Below are 20,705 nucleotides of genomic sequence, written 5' to 3'. Positions count from 1 at the left end.
GGCGACACTCGAGCAACTCACTAGCCAGCCTGCCTCTTTTTCAGTTTTCTGCAGGCTAGAAATAAATTTGTTTTGCAGACATTGCCTTTTTGATGCGCTTTAAACAGCTTATTAAACTTCCTGCCTGAGGAACAACTGTTTTCCTCCCCACATCCCTGTAGTCTTTATTTCCTTTGTTGGAAAATCTTTTTTATTTTACTCTGTGTAGACCATTCCCAAATTTGCAACCTGCAGATTTACCAGGTCCAACACCCTCCATTCAGTTACTCCACCATGTGTATGTGCCTGCTGAGATCCATTGGGGTCAATCTGCTGCAGGAAGGAAGCACACATCTGTGCTGCCCAAATTTTGCAAGAGAGTTTTATTCCCCCTGTATTAATGACCACAGCTCAAGTAACTAAAATAACTCCTGCCTTGTTGATGGTGGTGGTGGCAATTTATCACAGCTCAGAGGGTCCATCTGTTGTATGTGAGCTGTGCTGGATTGCAGTTAATGGGAGCACAGAGCTGGCTGCCTGCTCCTCTGTCCCTGGTAGGACAGTGTGGCTGTTGTTGTTTTGCAGAACGTGGTGCAGCACTTGTTTCTATTTCATTCAACCTGGTGGTTATGGTGATTCTGTTGGTCTTCTGTTACAAGCTGATTGTGGTTTGACTTTAATGAGGCCTTCTTTTTGTTTCTGATGAGCTGCTTTTCCTTTTGAGAGGCACAAATATTTTCAATGGAAAATGGGATTTCTGTCTGCTACGTCATGCAGTTTATTCCCCAATTAATCTTTTCCTCCTTCATTCTCTCTTTGAGACATTGCAGTGTGTGTGTGTCCCTTATCTCGTGTTTCCTTTGCAGTCAGGCTTGGCAGAGCTGCAGGGCAGCAGTGTTCCTGCCTGTGGGCACCATGTTGGCTTCCTGAGGGACAACTTTGGCAGTGTGTCCCACAGCTGTCTGTATACGTGTGGATTTGTTTGGGTACTTGAATTCTCTCTCATCCTCCTCCTCCGCTTGTAGAAGAAATGCACATGAAGAAGAATTTCTTCTTGTAGAAGAAATGCACCTTGTTCTTGGGTTCAAGAAGGTGGGTGGGATAAAGGAAGTTGACTTTGTGTACCACACTGCTTGTCTTAAAGGCAGCTGATGGAGGAGAGGCAGGGAGATGCTGCTGCTTGCTGCCTGGATGTGTGGCTGTTTTCACAGAGGTGGATCTGGTTGTTACATTGATGGAATTGGGATATTTACTTGTAGCTTAGGAGCAAACGATTTGTCTTGACTGACTTTACAGTAAGCATCTCCCAAGTCCGCTCAGGCCCCAACCTTAGCAACACTGGTGGTGTTATTTGCCTAGCTTTAGTTGCTAGTAACTAAATCCTTTCCTTCTGTTTCTAAAGCAAGAGGACAAAAATGGGAGAGCTGTAGCATCAGCTTGTAAAAATACCTGCTGTGTGTTGTTGTGGGGGTCTCGAGGAACATGCAGGACTGGCTGCTCCCAGCATTGCCCCATGCATTCCTGCACTGCAAGCAGCACCTGTCGGAGAGCAGTTTTCCTGTGTGCCATGCAGTCTGCCTGCTGAGCACAGTGCTACCTCTTTTCCCTGCTCCTTTCTTACAGGACAGGGGTATTTTGTGGGTGCTTGCTTTAATTGAGCATATTCAACCACTGTGCAGTTGGGAACAACAGTTGTGTGTTTCTCCTCCTCTGCATCCCCTTCTATATCCATTCACTGCAGCGCTTTGCATTTTGTGTGAACATAGCTTCTGGAATAGATGAGCCTTCACAAGCTTTTTGCTGGAGCTGTTGGTGTTTAAATCCACGAGGTGCTTTGACAGCAGGCAGAGCCTGGGACTTTCTGTCCTCAAAGCATTTGCAGCAGCCAGTCACATCTTGGTGCCTTCCCAGCTAAATGCAGAAGGAGCTTGTTGTTCTCCTGGAATGCTTCAGCTCTGGAGACCTGTAGCTGTGTGTGCTTATTGAGAGCTGCTGATGCGCTCAGTGAAAGGAGCACTGCTGTGATTTTAAAGAGAAAGCATAAGTCTGGATGCAAGAAGTGACTGTTATCCTTTCGGTAGGATGTACTGAGTTGCGGAGTCTGAGATTTTTCTTCAGAACCTGCAGAATGCCCCCTGCAAAGGAGGCTGACTGAACCTCAAGGGCGTTTCCATCTATCATTACTCACCTGACAAACTCACTGCATCCCATGGTCGCTTTAACCTGCAGTTCAGAGTGGTGTTAGCAGTTGAGGGTGTCCACCAATAGTCTGAAACCCCTTCGTCTGTTAGGCTAAGAGCACTGGAGAGAATCTTGCCTTTAATGTTTCCTCCTTGGATTATCAGCTGACGTAGTCTTTTGCTTTTCCTGTTGTTTATGAGGGCTGTGAAGTTTTCTAGGATCATATCATTGCGCATGCATCTTTTTTTTCCCTGTTGAACCTGCCCTCCTTTTGACCACGTGGATTTCTAGAATTACCCTGTAGAGTCTTCAGCTTTGTGTGTGCACAGGGAGAGGGAGAAGCCTCATGCACCTCAGCTGTGTTTCTTCTGTCAGCATACTGCTGGTTTAGGAAACGAGTGTCTTGCATAGTTCTTCATGTTCCCGTGACCTATGCAAAGTTCTCTCTGGTTGGATTTCCAGGCAGCACAACCCATTTGTATTTTTTGTGTCTGATTCAGTGTTTGACCTCATCATGAGCTCACCGGGGCCTGACGTCACCGAGGCCTGCCATATTGAGTCAGTCATGTATTCATTCCCACCCGTGTCTCGCTGATGGCTGCGCTGTACCGGTGTTTGGTAGGAACTGCAAGCCTCTGAGGTCAGGGAGGAAGCGTGCAGCAAGAGGTCCTGGTGCTGGCAGGGTCTGCCTGTGACCTGCAGCGCTGTGTGGGCACACGTCCTGCAGCAGCACCGGGACGAGTGCTGTGTCTGCTCCAGGGGTCAGGAAGGCTGACCAACCTCTGAGTGACAGAGGTGTTCCTTGTGCATGGAAGGATTTTTTGTGTTGTAAAACACCCAAAATTCCGGTACCCGAAATGCTTCTCTGGACCTTCTTCTGTCATCTCACCTTTTCAAGCTTACGTGAGTCCTCTGAGTCCCTTCTTCCCTTGGCATGGGAGGTAGTAAGGGATCTTCTGCGAAAGACTTCACACACTTCCTTCAGCTAGTGGTAGCCACCATTAGCGTGGCTTTTCCAACCTTTGTCAGTTAAAACTACAAATTCCTACTTCACAGCTCTGTCCTGCCCTGTCTCAGGAAGCAAACCCTGGTAGCCAACTTATTTAAAACGTGTGCCCATTTAACTGGAGGAGTCCTGAAGCTGCGTGTTCTTGGTCTACTCATCTGATCCTTTCTTGCCCTGTCCCTCTGCCTTCCTGATCTCACTCAAAAATCTTACCCTCCTATTTTCCTTCAGTCCCACTGGCGTAGGTGAGGATTGCATGCTTCCATGCTGCTGCTGGGTTGCTGTTCTGTAGTGGGGCTGCCCCAGAGGACAGCTTCTGGTGAGCTGTTTGAAGCATGTGGCAGATGCACCAGCAGGAGTTGTGCAGCGTCTGGTTGCTGACAGTGCCGAGTGGTCAGCAGGGTTATCTGCAGACGTGGATGTTGTGTACTGCAGTTATCCATTCCATGCGCTGAAGCTGACGTGGGCTGTCTATAAATGGGATGTTCCAGGTAAAGCATCCTTCTGTACTCTTCTCCAAATTGAAACTGTTTTCTCTGTGGCCCCCTGGCAGTTATATTCTGGTTACGTTTTTGTTTTTTTTACCAGTTGATATTAGCAAGTCTGTGTGATGCTGTGTCTCTGAAATATCCCTTCTTCCTTTGTAGATCTCTAGTGCCTTGTAATCAGGTATTTCTCTGTTGGAATGCAATTAAATGTCTGTATGAAATGTTCTATATGAAATGTCAGGAGCTTAAGCTGTCTGACATTAAGGAATAATGTCATTTCCCAAAGTTGGTTTAAACAACTGGATCTGTAAGTGATTGCCAAGATCCATGTCCAGTTCTTTCTGTCTGACTGTATGGTGATCCACTGGTGCTTGCAGTGCATCACTTACTCCTGCTGGGTACCTCAGACTGCTGTGCAGCGTCCAGCAACGTGTGGCCTTTGCTCAGGCCCAGCATGGCTGTTGGAAATACGGGGATATATGAAAGCTTTTGTTTGTGAGTGTGAAATGCAGCATGTGCCATGGATATGTCTGCTCTGCTTCTTCCATAGGACTGTTGTTGTGTTCTGGGGCACTCGCTGCCAGAGCAACACCTCAGTGGTCTTATCTCTATTACTGTCAACATGCCAAGCGTGGTCCTGTGTGATGTGGCATCTTGCACGATCCATTTGCTTGTAGGCAGAATTTTGTCTTGAGACAGAAAGATTTCAGATAGTCCTTGAATGCAGGGTACAGATGCTGCTCTATCTGTGAAGATAATCTGGCTCTGTTTTCTCAACATCTTAGCAGATAATCCTCTAACAACAAGGAGATCCTAATTCTATGTTTAGGTGTAGATTCATCTTAAAACAACAAGCAGAGCTCTGCTGGCCTGCTCTTACGCCCTGGTTGTGTTTTTTATTGTGGTTACATTCATGATTGTTTGATATTCTGTGAAAGTCTGCAGAAATTCCAAATATATTCTTGTATAAGCACATGTTTATCACTGTAGCATCGTGATGCTTCAGAGGGTTGTGGCAAATCAGCTGTAGTGCAGCTAGTGCATTGCTTCAATTGATAGGTTGTTTGTGTGGTCAGATGGTGATTTGGGATGGAGATGTGAAATGCTTTGATCCAGCTCCTGTTTGAAAGTTAGCAGGACTTATGCCACTAATGTGCTTTGATGCTTTTGAAGTCGTCCTTTAAGCAAGCTGCTGACTAACAAAACTGCGGATGCACTCTCAGAAATTGCCTCTGTACTCTTGAAATTGGATGATACGACTGAAATTACTTAAAGGAAACAGAAGCAGTGTCTGTATGAGTCCAGCTTACGTGAATAAAGGCACCTAAGTGAGCATACTATGACTTCCATTTCCATAGCAAGATCAATTGCTATCACAGCATTAGCATAGTGGTTTGCACAGGACTTGTCACAGCGAAAGAGATGGCAGTCCTCAGCCCACTCCCAGCAATGTCAAGGGAGTGCTTTACCAGCTTTTGCACCAGATTCCAGTGCTAAAACTCCATCTGGCCTATTCTGAGAAGTGGGAGCACACCAAAATGTTGTTACAGTTTTCACTTGATGAGTCATGTTTGTTAGCTTCGGCACCAGGACTGTTTGTTCGTGCTCTGTGCTGTCTGCTGGTGGTTGCTTTTCCATTCCTTGCTGTGCGAGCTGTTCTCATAATGCTGGAACTGGACGGTAAAAGCTCGAATCTTGAGGCTGGAAAAAAGTCAAAGTGCATACCCCTGGTGTCAGGGAAGGCAGAAGCACAATTGCTTTTGCTTAAGAGAACGACAGGCTGCTTTTCTGCAGAAACTCTGCTTTTCGGTATAACTGTGGTTATGACCAGCAGTCTGAGCAGAATGTAGATCAGATGTGGATTTTGGTCTGTTTTCTTTCCAGCTCAGTTTATGTTGGAGGTCTGGGTACCTTGATGGGGTATGTCCAAAAAGGGTCCTTGTCTTTTGCTACGTTCCGGTGAGGTTATGAAGATCATGCATGTGACAGGTTGAATTCAAGTGCTGCAAGTTAAGCAATGCAAGATCACAGCTATGGCTGTGATCACAGCAACTTCTATTTGTGAATTTCTGTTTCCATTTGACTTATTACTGGGATGTTAATGTTCTTGACTAGAAATGGATTATGATTGCAGTGGGAAGTGAGATTGACATGTGAGCAGACTGTTGTGTGTGTTACGCATCAGTCACTAGCAGCAAGGAAGCAGGTATTTAACACAGAAGGAATCAGTATTATCCACCCCATTCTCCCTCAAACCACAGGGCAGCTTCAGCACTCTTATTAAAGCTTTAATACCTACAAAAAGCACTGTATGCTGCAGAAAGAAATATGGAGCATTGCTGTCACTCTGCACTTCAGAGGAAAGGCACACACTTCCCGTGCTCCTCTCACTTGAGAGAGGGAAAATTCCTTCTGACATCACATCTAGTGACCTGTTGCACTCACCATGTATGAACAGCAGCTGAGAGGTCCTCAGCACTCCTATGCGACCAGCTTACTGTACATTTGGCTCATAGGGCCCTCATAGCAAGGCAGTGGGGGAAAAATCCTGAAGCTTGTTTGTACAAGAAGACACAGGAGGGAAGTGGAAGATTCCTCCTGCCTTCCACAGCGACAAAAGACATGGAGGTTTGACAGGCTGCAGTGAAGTGTCTGCTGTGGAGTTCTGCCTTGAGGTTTGTTCTGCTGCACTGTTGCACAGTGTGTGTGCGTTGACAACTACCAGCTGCTACATCCCAGTGTCCTCCTGCATCTCCGCTGCTCCATCCCACCCAAACTCTCGCTGAGTCAGTCTTCCATAGGATGAGCAAGCAGCCTCCTGGAGCCACATTCCCCAAAAGGAAAGTGGTCTCAAATCAAATGTGTCATATGATAAGTACGTTTTTAATGAGGGTCAGGGCTGTAAAGCTGAATACATGAGATTCAAGTATTCAGATTTCTGAGACTATCTTCTTTAGAGCAGGAAGAGGAAAGTGATTCTCTGCTGTTCTTGTAGACAGCAGGGGAAATCTTGAGTTTTGTGACGTACAGTCCATGTCTCAAAAGAAAATTAGCAATGTTCAGATGAGTTTCTTGTACCAGATTAGAGCCAGGATGGCAGTAAAAGCTCAAGCAAACATTTGCTGTATTTTCCATCGAGAATCTCAGGAGAAGAGTTACCAGAGAAAGTAATTTTAAGTCTTCAGAATCCTAAGATGTGCCTTCTTACACATCAAATCAGGTTGAAAGTTCTCACTAGGTAGCTGTCTTGCTGTCTTAATTGTATGAGTAAGGTATTTTCATGTTTATAACCATAAGTTTTGGAAGGTCTGTTTGACTCTTCCCAACTTGTTATGTCACAGGAGAGGAGAGCTTGGGTGTTGGGTTTTCCCCTGCCCTGACATTGTGCTGTTCATATGGGCTTGATATTCTGTCCTACTGCCTGCTTCTCTGCCCATGACTTGTCTAGTCTTCTTCCTTCCCGTGTCTGTCGGGCCAGTCATTAAATGTAAGTAGCAAATTCCAAAATATTGACTAGGCAGCTCTTAGTGATAGGCATATCGATGGATAAATTGATTCTTGAGAGGAGCAGCTGAAAGCTGGAGTCCTCTCCTGTAGAGCTATGGTCGTCCTCAGAGCCTGATCTCCTCGTAGATGTTGTCACCTTCTGCCTCCTGCACCCTGAAAATGCACCGAGCCCTTCCTTCAGCACTTGTGGGAACGTGCCTGGAAGCAGGGCTGTGGCTGTACTCCTGATGTTGCCTGGCTGAACCTCTTGCAGCTTGGTACGTCTGTGAAGGAGGGGCTGCTGGAGCCTAGTGCAGCTGTGCTACTCACAGGTGTATGTTGCATCTATGCCGAGCTGACAGGAGAAACTCATTTCCCCCCAAAGAGCTCACGTGGCTCAGTTCTCACTCTGGGCCTTGCTTCTTTTGTGAATTCTGACCCAAATGTTGAAGCAGCAGTTTTCCAAATCAACTCCTAAAAGCGCTGCTAAGAAACTGCACTTGTTCACATGTAGAAATCTGTCCAGCTGCCAGCCTGAAGATGTGCCAGGTGGCTCTGTCCAGGTGTGACAGCTAAGGGCCTGGGTTTGGCTTTTGGTCACAGTGAAGTGATGGGAAGCAGCATTTGAAGGCATGGGTAAGTGTTGCTCTGCTCCTGCATTTCACCTGGCAGCTCACCTGGTTCTTTCTCTGGCCTTTTTGGAGTCAGTACTTTTGTCACTAAATGAGAGTTTGTGAATATTGAGAAATGAGGTCTCCAGGGACAAAACCTTCTTTTAATCCACATAGCTGCTCCCTGTTCCCTGGACTGTGTGTCTTTTCCTTGTAGCAGATGTTCTCCAAGGAGCTTGCCTGAGCACTGGCTGCAAAGTAAGCATTGCCAGCAATGGCTCTGAGTACTTAATTCAGTGGGTGCTTAATTAATTGAGAAATGAGCTTTGAGGTATGGAGGGGACTTTCAGCTGCTCTTACACAGTCATTGTGTTCTTTGCAAATGTTTGTTACCGTGCAGAACATCCTGAACTCCTTTCACCACGTGGGTCAAGTATGTTGGATTCAGGGTGTATTCTCACAGCTATGTGCTCCAGTCTGCCTGTGGGATCTTGAAATACATAACAAAATGCTCTGAGTTACCTAGGAGTACATTTACTCTTTTCAGGCAGAGCTTTCCAGGCTGACTTTTTCCCAGCACGATTCTGCACTGGGATTGATTGGCAGTGTTTTGATACTGTGCGTCCAATATGTAAGTAAGGAGCTGAGCATTTCCTCATTGTTCTCCCAGTTTCCTAATGACTGCTGCTAATTGTAAGGTGCCCCTGTGGGAAATGTGCTAGAAGGTCCTGGGGTGATTAGTGCATACAATTGCATTGTGCTAATGTGTTTAATGTTTGTATTGTTTAACAGCATTAAGGGCTGAGATGACCTTTGAGAAAGAAGCTGGCTGTTTAACAAAGTACTGAGGAATGTGCCCAGGCACCAGGGCAGCATTTTGGAGAGAGGGAGAAAATCTCTGTGTTGAGAGCCAAGGGAGTGTTTGAAGCAGCTGTTGAACAAACATGGTCCAGGCAGCAGACCACAGTGAGTGAGAAAAGCAGTGTAGATGAAGCAGAGGCATGTGCACACCTCCCCAGAGCCATCTATGAATAACTGCACTCAATACAGTATATGTTTAAATACTCTTTAAATGTTGATAGCTTGTGTTTGCTTTTCAAATGTAGGAGACAACCTGATTCGTGCTCTTGTGGGCGCTGGAAGAAATGTTTGATATCTGTGCCCTTCTCAGCTTACCCCGTAGTATAAACCCTTAACCATCCACGATTCTGTTAGCTGTGGGATGGGAACCCCACCAGTAACAGCACTATGTGGAATTTGGCCCACTTTAAGGCGTTATCTCCAGATTCCTCCTGGCCATCACTGTCCTCTTCTGACCATATGGAAAAAGCTTTCTTTTTAAAATGTTCCCATTTGTTCAGCAACCCTACAATGCTGTTCTGCAAAGGTGCCCTCTTGAGGGAAGTTGTTTGGGGGGAGGGAAGCTGGAGATTAGAATTAGCTGGCAAAGGAGAAGTTAGGGCTTTCAGTGGAAGGCGAAAGATCCACTCTGCCTCGTCGGATCAAAGATAACCTTTCAGATGAGTTGAGATTTCATCAAGGGACAAGATGCAGAAGCTATTCATATTGCCTACCATCCAAATCTGGACCCAGAACATGTAGAGTCCTAGGCATATTGCTTGTTTTCTCAAGTTGCAACACAAAGCTGTCATCCTTCCTGAAGCCCTAATTTGCAGCCTGTCTGTGCTGTTTTGGTGACATTCTTGGAGCGGGACTGAGTGTGCTAACAAGTGGAGCAAATGCTGTATTTAAAAGATAAGCACTTGGAGAGTACCAACTTGGAAGGGAACTGGAGTTCAAAAATCCAGGCGCTGAAGTGTAGAGAGCTGGCACAGTTTGAGAGGCAGTTGCTGTGTGTGTTTGCAGAAGGGATGACAGTGGGGGGGGGGAACGAGCTGTAGAAAGATATTGAGACTTATTCAAAGAGAGCACAGTTGTTATCCAGAATTAGAAATCATAAGAAGAAAACCAGAGGTGTCTCAGCAGGGTAGGTGAGGTGTCTGTGGAAATAAGAATGCAGACTGGCAGATTGTGCTGAAGGACACATTGCCTGGATAACGGGGCAGGAAGAATGGGCTGGGGAGGGCTGTATGAGAGCATCTGTATGTCCTAACGGATGGTCCCAGTGCAGGTGGGCAATGGATTTTGTGGGAAAGGAGTTTGGGAAGGGGGCACAGAGGGCTGTCTGGGATAAGATGAGCCTTATATAGCATCTTAATCCGTTACATCTAGCTGCTGTATCTTTAGGACTCTTTAGGTTATCCTCCTAATGCCTCTGTCCTGGGTTAGTGCCAGCTTCATTTACCATGCCCATGTGTCTTGTGTTCTCTTAACGCCGGATTGCTGAGGACATCTTTGGCCATCTGTCTCAGGCCTCCTTTGACATTGAAGGCGGTGAGCTCTGAGCACTTTGCTGACTGTTGTCAGGTTGCTGCTGAAACCAACGCTCCGAAGTCATCCCGCATGCTCTTCAGCTCCCCAACACCTCTGATACCCAGGAGCCAAATTTACCTTCTTCCCAGGTCACCTCTAGCACAATGCTTCTGCAGGATTTATATCAGTGTTGGTCTTAATAGAGATGTGCAGTAATACGCAGGAGGGTTGGCTGGATCCACTCAGCCACATAACCGTGCCCCAGGTCAGCCCACCCCTTCCCCTGTGCATCTGGAAGCAGCAGCCCATAGCTATCAGCTGCTCTGCAGCAGCACACTGGGAGACGAGGCCAATGAGAAGATGCCTGCTTTGCAGGTGCTCAGGGAGCTCCAGAATGGGGTTGAGAGCCTTTGTCAAATGTACCACTCCACTGGAAGTTTTCTTGGCATTACTGTTGCTGTAGGGAATGCCAGATCGCTGCAGTACCCATAGCAGGCTGGACTGCTCGCTTTCTCATCTCTCCATGTCATGCTAAGTTTTCTGATTAATTTCTTAATTACAGATGGATTGTGCTGTGTGGGTTCCCAGCTTTTCTCATCTGCTTTTTGTCAGAGGTGAGCAGATGCACTTCCTGTTGCTCTGTAGATGGAGTCCCCTGTGCAGCAGCTGCCAAGGAACTCGGAGATGAAAGCTTCTGCATATGGGAAAACTAGGATGAGAATCCAGCTCCTTTGGTTGAGATGGTCTTGTTTTGAAATCTATCCAGCTGGACTCTTACCCTCCCCAGTGTCTTGCTGCTTGACCACTGCTCCATCCCCAGAAGGTGCTGCCTTGTGAGTTCCACAAGGGTCAGAGGGACTGGAGGTGTTTGACCCTCTCTGTTGCATGTGAAGATGAATACCTTGAGGAAGAGAGCATTATTGCTCTTCCTGCCAGCCCCCATCTATCCTCTCTGCAGAGGCATGAGCCACGCCAGGAACACAGGATGAGATTGTCATGTAGATTGTGGTGTGATTGGAGTGCTTTGTAAACCAAACTCAAAGTCTGATTTGCAGTTGCACACAGCTGCTGCCAGCCCCTTGTCTCTGCATGCTGTGCTGCATGGTGAGCCCTCGCTGTGCCAGCAGTGCTGCTGGGGCTGTGGGCTCCCCCTGCATCCTTCTCCTCTGCCTCCTTGGCTACAACCCGAGACTCACCAAGGCAATAAAGTCTAGTCATTAATCAGTTAAAGTCATGTTTAAATGATTATTGTGTAATGATTTTTGGATAACCATCCTAATTATAGTAAATGTGCATAAGAGGGCTGAATTAACAACACGTAAGTGATGTTGGTCTTGATGTTTTAATTTGACTGCTTTGCTGTGCTTCGTGTAAGCATTCTTGTGTTGTAATCATATGCAATTTTACATCTGTTTGCAAATGATATTTCAGTTCACTTTGAACATGTGGAACCATGTCAACATTACGACTTGGTTACTACTTAGCAAGGTGGACACCAGAAGCTTTCAGTATGGATATGGTATGGATGTTTTCCATTTAATCAAAGCAGATGAACAGTATAAGGGAGTGATCAGGTGCAGCAGTGCTCAGTGTTGTGTGTGAACCAGCTGCTGGACAAGACCTGTGTATGGTGTGCTTGGGGTGCAGGCATCTCTGATGGATGTGAGGCAGTGCATTCTGTGCTCCCATGAGCTGCATTCCGTCCAGCCAGGGAGAAGATTTTGCCTCGCTAATCCTTATGGATGTAGAGACTCACAGGTGAGTCTTGGCTCTGATCCCAGGTGCCCTTTCTTGTGATAAGGGATGGTAACACGTAGGTACTGTTCCCTGGGAGAGCCCAGGCACACTCTGCCATCCTACACAGCAGCACTGCATGCTGCAGCCATGTCTCCATGCTGTTTGGCAGCTCTTGGCAGCTGCTGAAGTGCGACCTGTGGGGTGTGATGCTTGGAGAGCTGTCAGCTCCTTGGTAAGAGGCTCTGAAGTGAGATTTTGGCCAAATTCATGGAATTGTAGGATCATAGATCCATAAATTCAGCAAAAGCAGAAGATGGACTGACTTGAGGAACTGTGCTGTGCTCCAGAAGTGTTTCAGACTTTCTAGATCACTCTTAGAGGCTCTGCATTTTCTTCAAAACAGTTAGCTAGATGTTCAATTGATAATTTGTTTTCTTCTGTAATCCCAGTACAGCAACACTTTTCCAGCAAGTTCTCCCATCCTCAACTCTCAGACATCATCATCAGAAGTCTGACAACAGATGTGAGCATACAGGAGCTGACTGGGAGTGCTGGCTGGGAGCCGAGCAGCCATTCCTGCCCTCCTGACCCCACCTGCTCTTTGCTCCTGGCCCTGCATGGCTTGGCAGCACACAGCCTCCCCTGCCTGTGTGAGCCAGCTGTGCTCTACACAGAGCAGGATGGAAGATGGCTCAGGCAACGTTATTGCAAGGAGATTTAACGAGAGGTGGTTTACAGCCTCGTGAGCAGGCTTTCCACGTGCTAGCGGTGCAGTCTGGCTTTGGCCTGACAGTCAGGGTTATCTTTACTATTTAAATCACATCAATATCTTTTAAATTCTGCTGGTTTAAATGCCTTCAGTGACAAGGAGCATGAATGCTGCTCTGGTAATGTTGGTGTTTTGTTGCTGAAGCCTCGTGGCCAGCTGACACGTGCTCTCCAAAGTGATTTTGGAAGGGTGCCATCATAGAATCATAGAATCAGCAAAGTTGGAAAAGACCTGAAAGATCATCCAGTCTAAATATGATGGCTAAGGGGTTTTCCCTTTTCTTGCCTTCTTTTAAGTAACCTGTTCTTGTGGGTTTGGGGATTGCATGGATCAATGTCCCCACTCACTGAAGGGCTCTGGGACATTGCTGCTTGCTGTGTGCACTTCTTGCAAACAGGCTGTGTGGTTCCATGGCATCTCTCCCCAGGGCACTGTGGTGACATTGCTCAGGTGGTTGGAGCCTGCTGCCATGGTGTTTGCTGCTAAGCCATCGGCTGTTATCCCAAGTGGTGCAGATTTTTGGATAGCTTTAGCTGCGACAGTTTACATTCTTTTGTATCACTTGTAATCCAGTACTGCATCTCCAACAGACCCATAAGCAGAAATATATATATATGATTGCATTTGAAAGGTATGGATCCCAGCATTAAGGTCCTGCTGCTCTGCTCTGAATGTAGAAATGAGGAGACAAAAGCAAAAGCTGGCTGGTGCTCTCACAAACCTCAGCATTTCACTTCCATGGTAGCATGGGGCCATTCTACCTCTGAAACATCCCTTTGGTGGGTCAACGCTGCGTTACAGTTGGGCTTGAGGGGGAGGTTCTGCTCTGGGAGAACCAAAGAGACATTTCTATAGCCTGATGATACAGAAAGAAGAGGCCAGGCTACTCGGAAGTGTTGGGAATACACAAGGAGAACTGCCAGGCTTAATGAGTCGAGGAGAGGGGTCCCTGCTAAAGCATGTAGATGGAAGAGATGGTTACTGCCTGGGTGCTGCTGTGATGTAACATAGCTTTGCTTGGCCTTTCTTTTTGCCCTCTTGCATTCTTCTCTGTGATACTCTTGAGAATTCTCATGGTTTCACAAAGATCTGCTGAACTGAAAATTGTTTCTATCCAAAGTATCTTGCAGAGAAAAGTAAGAAAATGTCACTAGGATACAATAAGGAGTGGCAGGGATTAGAATAAGTAAAGATTTGGGAAATATTTGGGACAGGGTCTGTGAACAAAATGGGGGACTGAGGAATTTAAAGTCACTGAGCTGCCGAATCCTCTGTGTCCTGAGCAAAGCATCCATTTGTCTGTTAAATGACTGCAGCCTTGAAAATGGTTCTATCAGAATCCAGCAAGAGCAAGCTCGACAAAGTGAGCAGGCAGTCAGCAGGGTGTTAAGGAAATTAGTGACTAATTATGCAAGTGACACTTTTCTGCAGCCTCCAAGAAATGAATTTGCAGCAGAGAACAGCACCACATGCACTTGAAAACTGTCTTCCATAAAAAGAAAAACAATCTGAAGGCTTTCTGGCAACTTTTATTCTCAGTAGCTGGTGGAAGGGTGAAGCTGTGTGTACTGCCCTGCCAGGGGAAGCACTCTCTGCCCCTGGGCCGAGCTCACAGCAGGGCTGTTCCAGAGGCCCTGACTCAGGGCTCAGTTGAGGCTGTGCTGGTGAGGATGTGCACCCTGCCTTCTCTCCCCACCCCAAGGCTGGTGCATCTGGCCTGCTCTCCCGGCAAGGCCCTTGGCCTGTGTGTGATGTGATGGGTGCCTGCCTGGGATGGGAACCTCCACGTTAAAGGGGCTGGCAGCCCCATGTGCAGAGCCTTGATTTCGGTTTGTCTTCCTCACTCATGTTTGCTTGCATGCCTTTTGTGAAGGTACAGTGTTCTGCTGGGCTGTGAGCAGTCCCTGTGCTCGGCATGCACACATTGGCCTCAGTGAGGTCTGGGGGCAGCACAGCTTTCTGTAAGGCAGGGCAAAGCCAGGCTGGAGAGAAGAGCTTGAAAATCTGGGTGGCAGAGAGGAAAGCCCTGCGATGTTCAGTGCCTGTAGGCCTGGTAGGAAAGAACAGCCCTGATGTGTAAAAGCAGGCTGCCAAAAAGGGGAGGTGGTGGCACGCTGCCTGAGTAGTGCCTTTCATTTCCAGCTTTCTTTTCTGCACTCTTTTTGGAGGAGCAAAGGATTGCTGTTGTGCTGTCAACCAAGTGATTCCCTCCCATGAACGCTTCCCACCTGCCTTACTTATTCCCTAGCACCTCTGTCACGTTTGTCACAGCAATGTATGCATGGGTGTATTGTGACTTCTGAACAAGAACCCTGGGACCTGGTTTGCTCGCATTCATAGTTGCTGTGTGTTCTCTCAGCATGACAAAGCTGCAGGGTCAGAGCATCCGGCAAGCTTCCAGCTCACTCGTGACTCCCAAAATGGCATAGTGCCATGTGCAGCTCCCCGGCACCTGTCTGCACTGGCCTGAAGGGTGGCTGCTCTCCAGGGCTTGGCTCTGTGTCACCTGATGGCCATTGCATCCCGTGTGATGGTGACACTCAGGCCTGCATCCCGTGTGCCTGAGCATAGGCTGTGTCCGTGTCAGATGAACCCTCCCTGCTCTCACCTCTGCTTATTCCCCCTCAGGAAGCTGCCTCGAGGCCAGCCCGGTGTGGCAGGGCTGGAGGAAGCTGGCCAGCTGCCCCTTCCCAGCCTCATTTCCCCCCTTGTGCCCTGGTCACTCTTTCTGCTCTTTCTGGGAGGTATTTGTGCCTGGTTCCTCTGGTGTCAGGCTGCAGCTTTGTAGCCCCACGCTAGAGCAGGCCACAGGCAGTTTTCCTCCCACTTCCATGGCAGAGCTCCAGCTAACTGAACCAGAGGCTTCCTCCCCCTCTCAGCCTGTTTCACTCGTGAACCCTTTGGGAAGCAGAGCTTTAACCCCTCTCTTTGCCTCAGTAATCTCTGTGTGCTGGGTGCATGTGTCATATACCCCCTTGTCTCAACAGGGAACTCTTTCGATTGGTGGTGAAGAAGTGACCCTTGAGTACACCCTATGCCCAGAGTTTTGGCGCTGCAAACGTGTAAGTATGCAACCAGAGAGCTGCGTTGTGCTTCCCCTGCTGGTTTTTATGGCAGTGGCAGCTGAGAGAGCATTAAACTCCTGCTCAATGGCTGAAAATCCTGAAGAGTAATATGTATCTTGAAGTTCTCTTCTCTTCTAAACTTCTGTATTTTCCCCTGCCTTATGTGGCACTGCCTTGTTGCTTTTGGTACGGGTAGCACAGCTTTGTGTGCAGAGCAGCCTTGTCCCTGTGCAGTGGTTCTTTTTTAACGTGTGGGGAGCATAGCATATTTCTGCTGGCTCAAAACAAGGCAGTGATTCCACCAGCTGGAATAGAGCAGATTTTCATTCTGGTTCGTGAGTGTCTTCACTCCCCAGGTAATCAGAGCCTTCATGGATGGAGCAGTGGAGACCTCCCCTCTGTCTCCACTCAGGAACCCATGACTGCATTTGAGTGCAGTAAATCCAGCAGGGAAGTGTGGAAATAGATACAAGTGCAGGCAGGGTTAGTTCAGGCCACAGCTGACCCGTCTGTGGGGCAGCACAACTGCTTGACTGCCAGCTGTGTTCCCCTGCCCTTCCCTTGCTTCTCCCAGCACAGGTGCTTCAGTGCTAGAGCAGAAGAGGGTTGCTGTCCCCGATCCCATGGGCTGCAGTCCACAAGCTTGCAGCAGGCTTTGGGTGGGATTACCATCCAGGCCCTACCAGCTTTACCTCTCTGTTGGCAGACACCTGTTTGCTGACTGTCCCTGTGTAGCAAATCACATCTACAAGTGTCTTTTAACTCTGAGAAGGACTTTGTCTCTGCTTGAGTTGAGAAAAAAACGGCAACTTACTCTCCTTTCAAACAACAGGATGGCTAGCAGCATAGTGAGGCTTTTCAGCCCAGTGTCACTTTAGAGGGACAGAGCCCCATTTCAGGGGTTCCTCTGTGGTGTGAACAGAGCTGTGCTAAAATCATGTTCCCAAGGCAATCCCAGCTGGAACATTCCCTTTCCATCCCAGCCAAAGCTCCCACTGCCATCACTCATCCTGACTTTCAGGCTCTCTCTGTAACTTTTCTGTGGCTGTAACTTACTTTCTGAAAGCACTGCAGAATCTGACCTTCTGAAGTAGGCTGTAACCACATCTGCAAAACATGACTTCCTCATGCTCTACATCTTCCATTGCAGTGCAAAGTGTGTAATGTGGGCTACAGATCTTCCTGCTCCTATTGCAAACTCCCAAGAGATGGTGAGTATATCTGGTCCTCCTCTGTCTGATCAGTTAGAAGTTTCATCTGCCCCAACAAGTAAGTTTGCCTTCTGGCTTCCCGGTATCATCCTTCTTGTTGGAACTGGCTGAGCGCTGTGTAGGAGGGTTATTAATTTTGCTTCATTTAGGCCCCTTCCCTGCCCACACTAAAGGTGCTGCACGCCGTATGCTGCTGCTAGATTCTCTCTTCTTTTAAGGCTTACCACACGAGGCCCTTCCTTCCTATTGCTTTGGCATTGCCCTTCCAGAGTGACAGGCTGTGTGCCCTCCAGGTCTCTGGGCTCGTATTGCTGCCTGCGGGTGACATGAATTTTCCCCAGCTCCCCTTCCTTGGGAGATGCAGCTGCATGGTTTTGCTGTTACTCTTTTGAGGTGGTTGGGGTGAATACAGGATGTGAACTGCTGAACTCACCTTGCTGGCAGTAAGGAGCATGTGGAAGGGAGTTCAGCTCCTCCAGAAGCTCCTCCTTTCCCACCAGCACCTCTGGGTGGGATGGCATGAGAGCCATAACACATTCCGTGGAGGAGCTGATCTCTTAGAGCTGAGCAGGTGTTGCACACCCTCTGTAAGCTTTGCCTTGGCATCTTTGAGCAGACTTCTAATGTTTCCTGTTTCTTACGCACCTGAGGTAGGAGAGCGTTAAAGTAGCTGCTGATGCGGAGTTCCTTACTTGCTGAAGCACTGTCTCTGTCGATGTTGTGCTTTCCTTGCACTGTGGCTCCTCTGTTGGTGTTAGGAAGGCAGAATTTACATAGCTGGCCCCCTTGGTCACTACAGTTGTGCATTGTAATAAAAAACAAGGAACAAAATGAGCCTTTAAGATGCTGTGATGACTGGTCGTGTGGCATGCTTCACACTGGCCTGTTGTGTTGATTGCAAGGTGAAGGTCATCTCCCCGTGGCTGTCCGTTAATTGTTAGTGAAATCAAGTAAGGTTCTACACATAAGCATTCGTTACTGCAGCTTTGCATGGGTTCTGGCCTGCTCTGCAGCTGCTGGTTTTGAAATGGATTTTAATATGTGTCTCTTACAGGGAACAGAGCAGGCTCAGAGTCCAGAGGTGGTCCTGAGGGAGAAGATGCATCATCTGAGCAAGAATTCAGTAAGAGCAGTGCTATCCCCATCTCTGGGATTGTGTTTATGTCTGTGTGATTTGGTTTCATTTGCAAGTTCTATGTGAGGTCCTGCTCATGAAGTGTAGCCAAACCTCTGCAAACTGGAGACAGATTCATACAGAACTGACCAGCGTGAGCTGTGCTGGCAGCCAAGCAAGTCAGTGTGCAGCTTTCCCAGTGTTTATGTGCCAAATGATTGTGTTCCACCGTGCTTCCCACTGCCCAAACACAGTGAGAGCAGGGATGTGCTCTGGGGAAAGTTAAAGAGTGAAGCTTTGCTGTGCCAGGGCTTGTACTCTCACTCCTTCAGCAGCGGGTACAGGGCTGGTGACATCTGACCTTAGAGCCCCACAGCTTAGGCTTCCCTTTCTGGCAGCGTCAGAAGCTCAGGCAGGGATCTCTTGAAGTGAAGCTAGATGCTCCAGAGGCCTTCAAGCTCAGAAACTTGATAGGATTTACCCTGTGTGTATCACACAGCTGGGCTAGCAGCAGGGTGTCTCCACATCATGGTGCATCATTTGTGGTAAGTAGGGACCTAATAAAAATCAGTGATTTTATTTATGACAAATGTTTGTGCACCCAGTTTTCCTCTAGCATAGACAGGGTGACAGTCACTAGTTGATATCACTCGGCTATGGAATGTTCCTGAATAGATCAGGCATGGTAAGGAATATCATTGCTGTGTAGGTTTTCCCAGACATGAGTATTCCATATCCAAAACCATCCTTATTTACATGTGGTCAGGCAAGAGCTGGTCCTAAAAAGAGGCCAGAATGCCTCATCTCTGACTGCAGAGGTCAGGCAGAGGAACCTGATGTGATACAGCAGTGGAAGGATGAGGTGGACATGAATCTTGCCCTTCTTATGCCTTGGGTCTGCAGGGAGTAAAGGTATGGGATGTGCAAAGGGCAGAATAGGGTAGCCTTTTCTGAGGTGAGCGTTTGTACTGAGCAGAAAACAGCACAAGAAAAAGTATGTGCTGAAGCACTGTATTTGAAACCAGACCATTTCTTTTCTCTAATAGCAGAGACAAAGCTTGAAAAACCTGAGCAAGAGTTGCCAGTACAACCAGGATCTCCAAAGCAGCCTCTCCAGGCCTCAGATCCTGCTCCACAGCAGGAGTGCCAGCCTGAAGAACAGGAGCCAAGGAAAAAAGATGAAGGAAGAGAACGGCGTCCCTCACAGGAAAAGAGAAGGGACATGGAAAGGCACCAGGAGCTGCCTTCTCAGAGGGAAGGAGAGGAAGCCACACCACAGGAAGGTGGAGGAAGCAGAAGTGAGTGGCGAAGAGCCCATTTTGGAATTCATCTGGACTGCTGTCTCAGCACTCCTATCTGCAGAAAGGGCAGCATTTCTCTAAGACCTCTGGAGGCTGTTGTGCTAATCTAAGGCACCAAGTAATGGGGGGCTGTCCAGCTCCAAAAGTGCTGGCAAGTTGCCCTTTTAAAAGTTAATTCAGGGCAAGCTGTCTTCAGGATGGTACAACTAAATTAGCACAGCAGCAAAAGTCTCTGTGGCCATAACTTAAACTGAGCACCTCCAAGGAGGAGACTGCATTCTGCTCTGTTTTCTGAGGGGGAAAGGTGAGGAATTAGAGGGAGGATTCTGAGCAAGCTGGGGAGAAAAAATGGAAAGGCTTGCAGACCCAACTGCAAGAAGCCCTGCTGTTGCTTTGGAAGAGTTTAATTCTACCTTTGCTGTCACAGTAAACCTAGATTTGAATTTTCTTTCTTTGTTTTTTTCTCTGGCCACCCCTCGTTGTCCTTCTCAGCAATCATGCTGAAGCGTATTACTCGGTTCACCCCACCAGAAGTGATTGTGGGGCTGCTGGCTCCATATGTGCGTATCTCCACATCCAACGTGCGCATCATGAAGAACAAGGCTGGCCGGATGGGGCAGACCTATGGCTTCATTGAACTGGAGTCACATGCTGTGAGTTGCTTCCTGTTTTCACATCTCTCCCTGTTGGCGTGAAGTTGGAATAACACAGGAGTAAAAGAATATACCAAATTGTTGTACTTGTGGAGCATCTGTCTCGGAGAGTGTTGGTGGCTCTCCTGCTTGTGTGGCTAGTTACAGGGAACACCTGATACATCTGTTATCTCAGGTCTTAGGAGCCAGAGACTGTTGTCTCAAGTTGTGGTGCTTTCTGAATATGTCTGTTTGCAGACCTTCCTAAACCTGACCATAACTTGCTCAGGTATTTTGTTTGTAGGGATCTTGAATTTATGTGTGCAAAAGGCAGGAATCTTAATTAAGAGGGAGCTGTGGGGGAGGGTTCACATGGATGTGAAATTGTCCTTTGCTTTGACAGGAAGCACTGAGGTTGCTAAAGATATTGCAGAATCTGGATCCCCCTATCTGCATTGATGGACGTACATTGGAAGTGAATCTTGCTACAGGGAGGAGAAGGTATGGCCAGATGAGGCAGTAGGGTTGCCCTCTGCATTGTGCTGTAAGGCTAGAGCTGTCAAAGCAGATGCTTAAACATCAGCATACGAATTAGCACAGGTGTTCCTACAACTTAACAGGATTTTAACAACAAAGCAAAAGTAGCAGAGCTGGAAGAAGTTTCAGGGATCGAGTGTGTAGGAGTAACCATTGTGTTAAGTGGCCTTCTGTTGTCCAGCCATCATGTCCCATGGTGAAGGAGCCAGTGATCT

The 20,705-nt window shown here is 47.7% G+C and overlaps 1 protein-coding gene across 2 annotated transcripts in view; it reads left to right on the top strand.

Moving 5' to 3' along the window:
* The window catches only part of RBM6 (RNA binding motif protein 6), a 53,672-nt gene that overhangs the window by 23,237 nt on the left and 9,730 nt on the right, over positions 1 to 20,705 (top strand). For both annotated transcript variants that reach the window (XM_042885416.1, XM_042885418.1), the window contains exons 7-12: positions 15,618 to 15,692; positions 16,846 to 16,906; positions 17,961 to 18,029; positions 19,067 to 19,318; positions 19,814 to 19,974; positions 20,357 to 20,454. In XM_042885416.1, coding sequence (XP_042741350.1) covers positions 15,618 to 15,692; positions 16,846 to 16,906; positions 17,961 to 18,029; positions 19,067 to 19,318; positions 19,814 to 19,974; positions 20,357 to 20,454 — 716 coding nt within the window. The remainder of the gene's footprint in view (positions 1 to 15,617; positions 15,693 to 16,845; positions 16,907 to 17,960; positions 18,030 to 19,066; positions 19,319 to 19,813; positions 19,975 to 20,356; positions 20,455 to 20,705) is intronic.

The sequence above is a fragment of the Lagopus leucura genome, unplaced genomic scaffold (genome assembly GCF_019238085.1).
Source record: "Lagopus leucura isolate 7727_CA_CO unplaced genomic scaffold, USGS_WTPT01 Super-Scaffold_100050, whole genome shotgun sequence".
NCBI lineage: Eukaryota > Metazoa > Chordata > Aves > Galliformes > Phasianidae > Lagopus > Lagopus leucura.
Note: the sequence above shows the minus strand (reverse complement) of the source record. Positions and strands in the feature narration are given on the sequence as shown.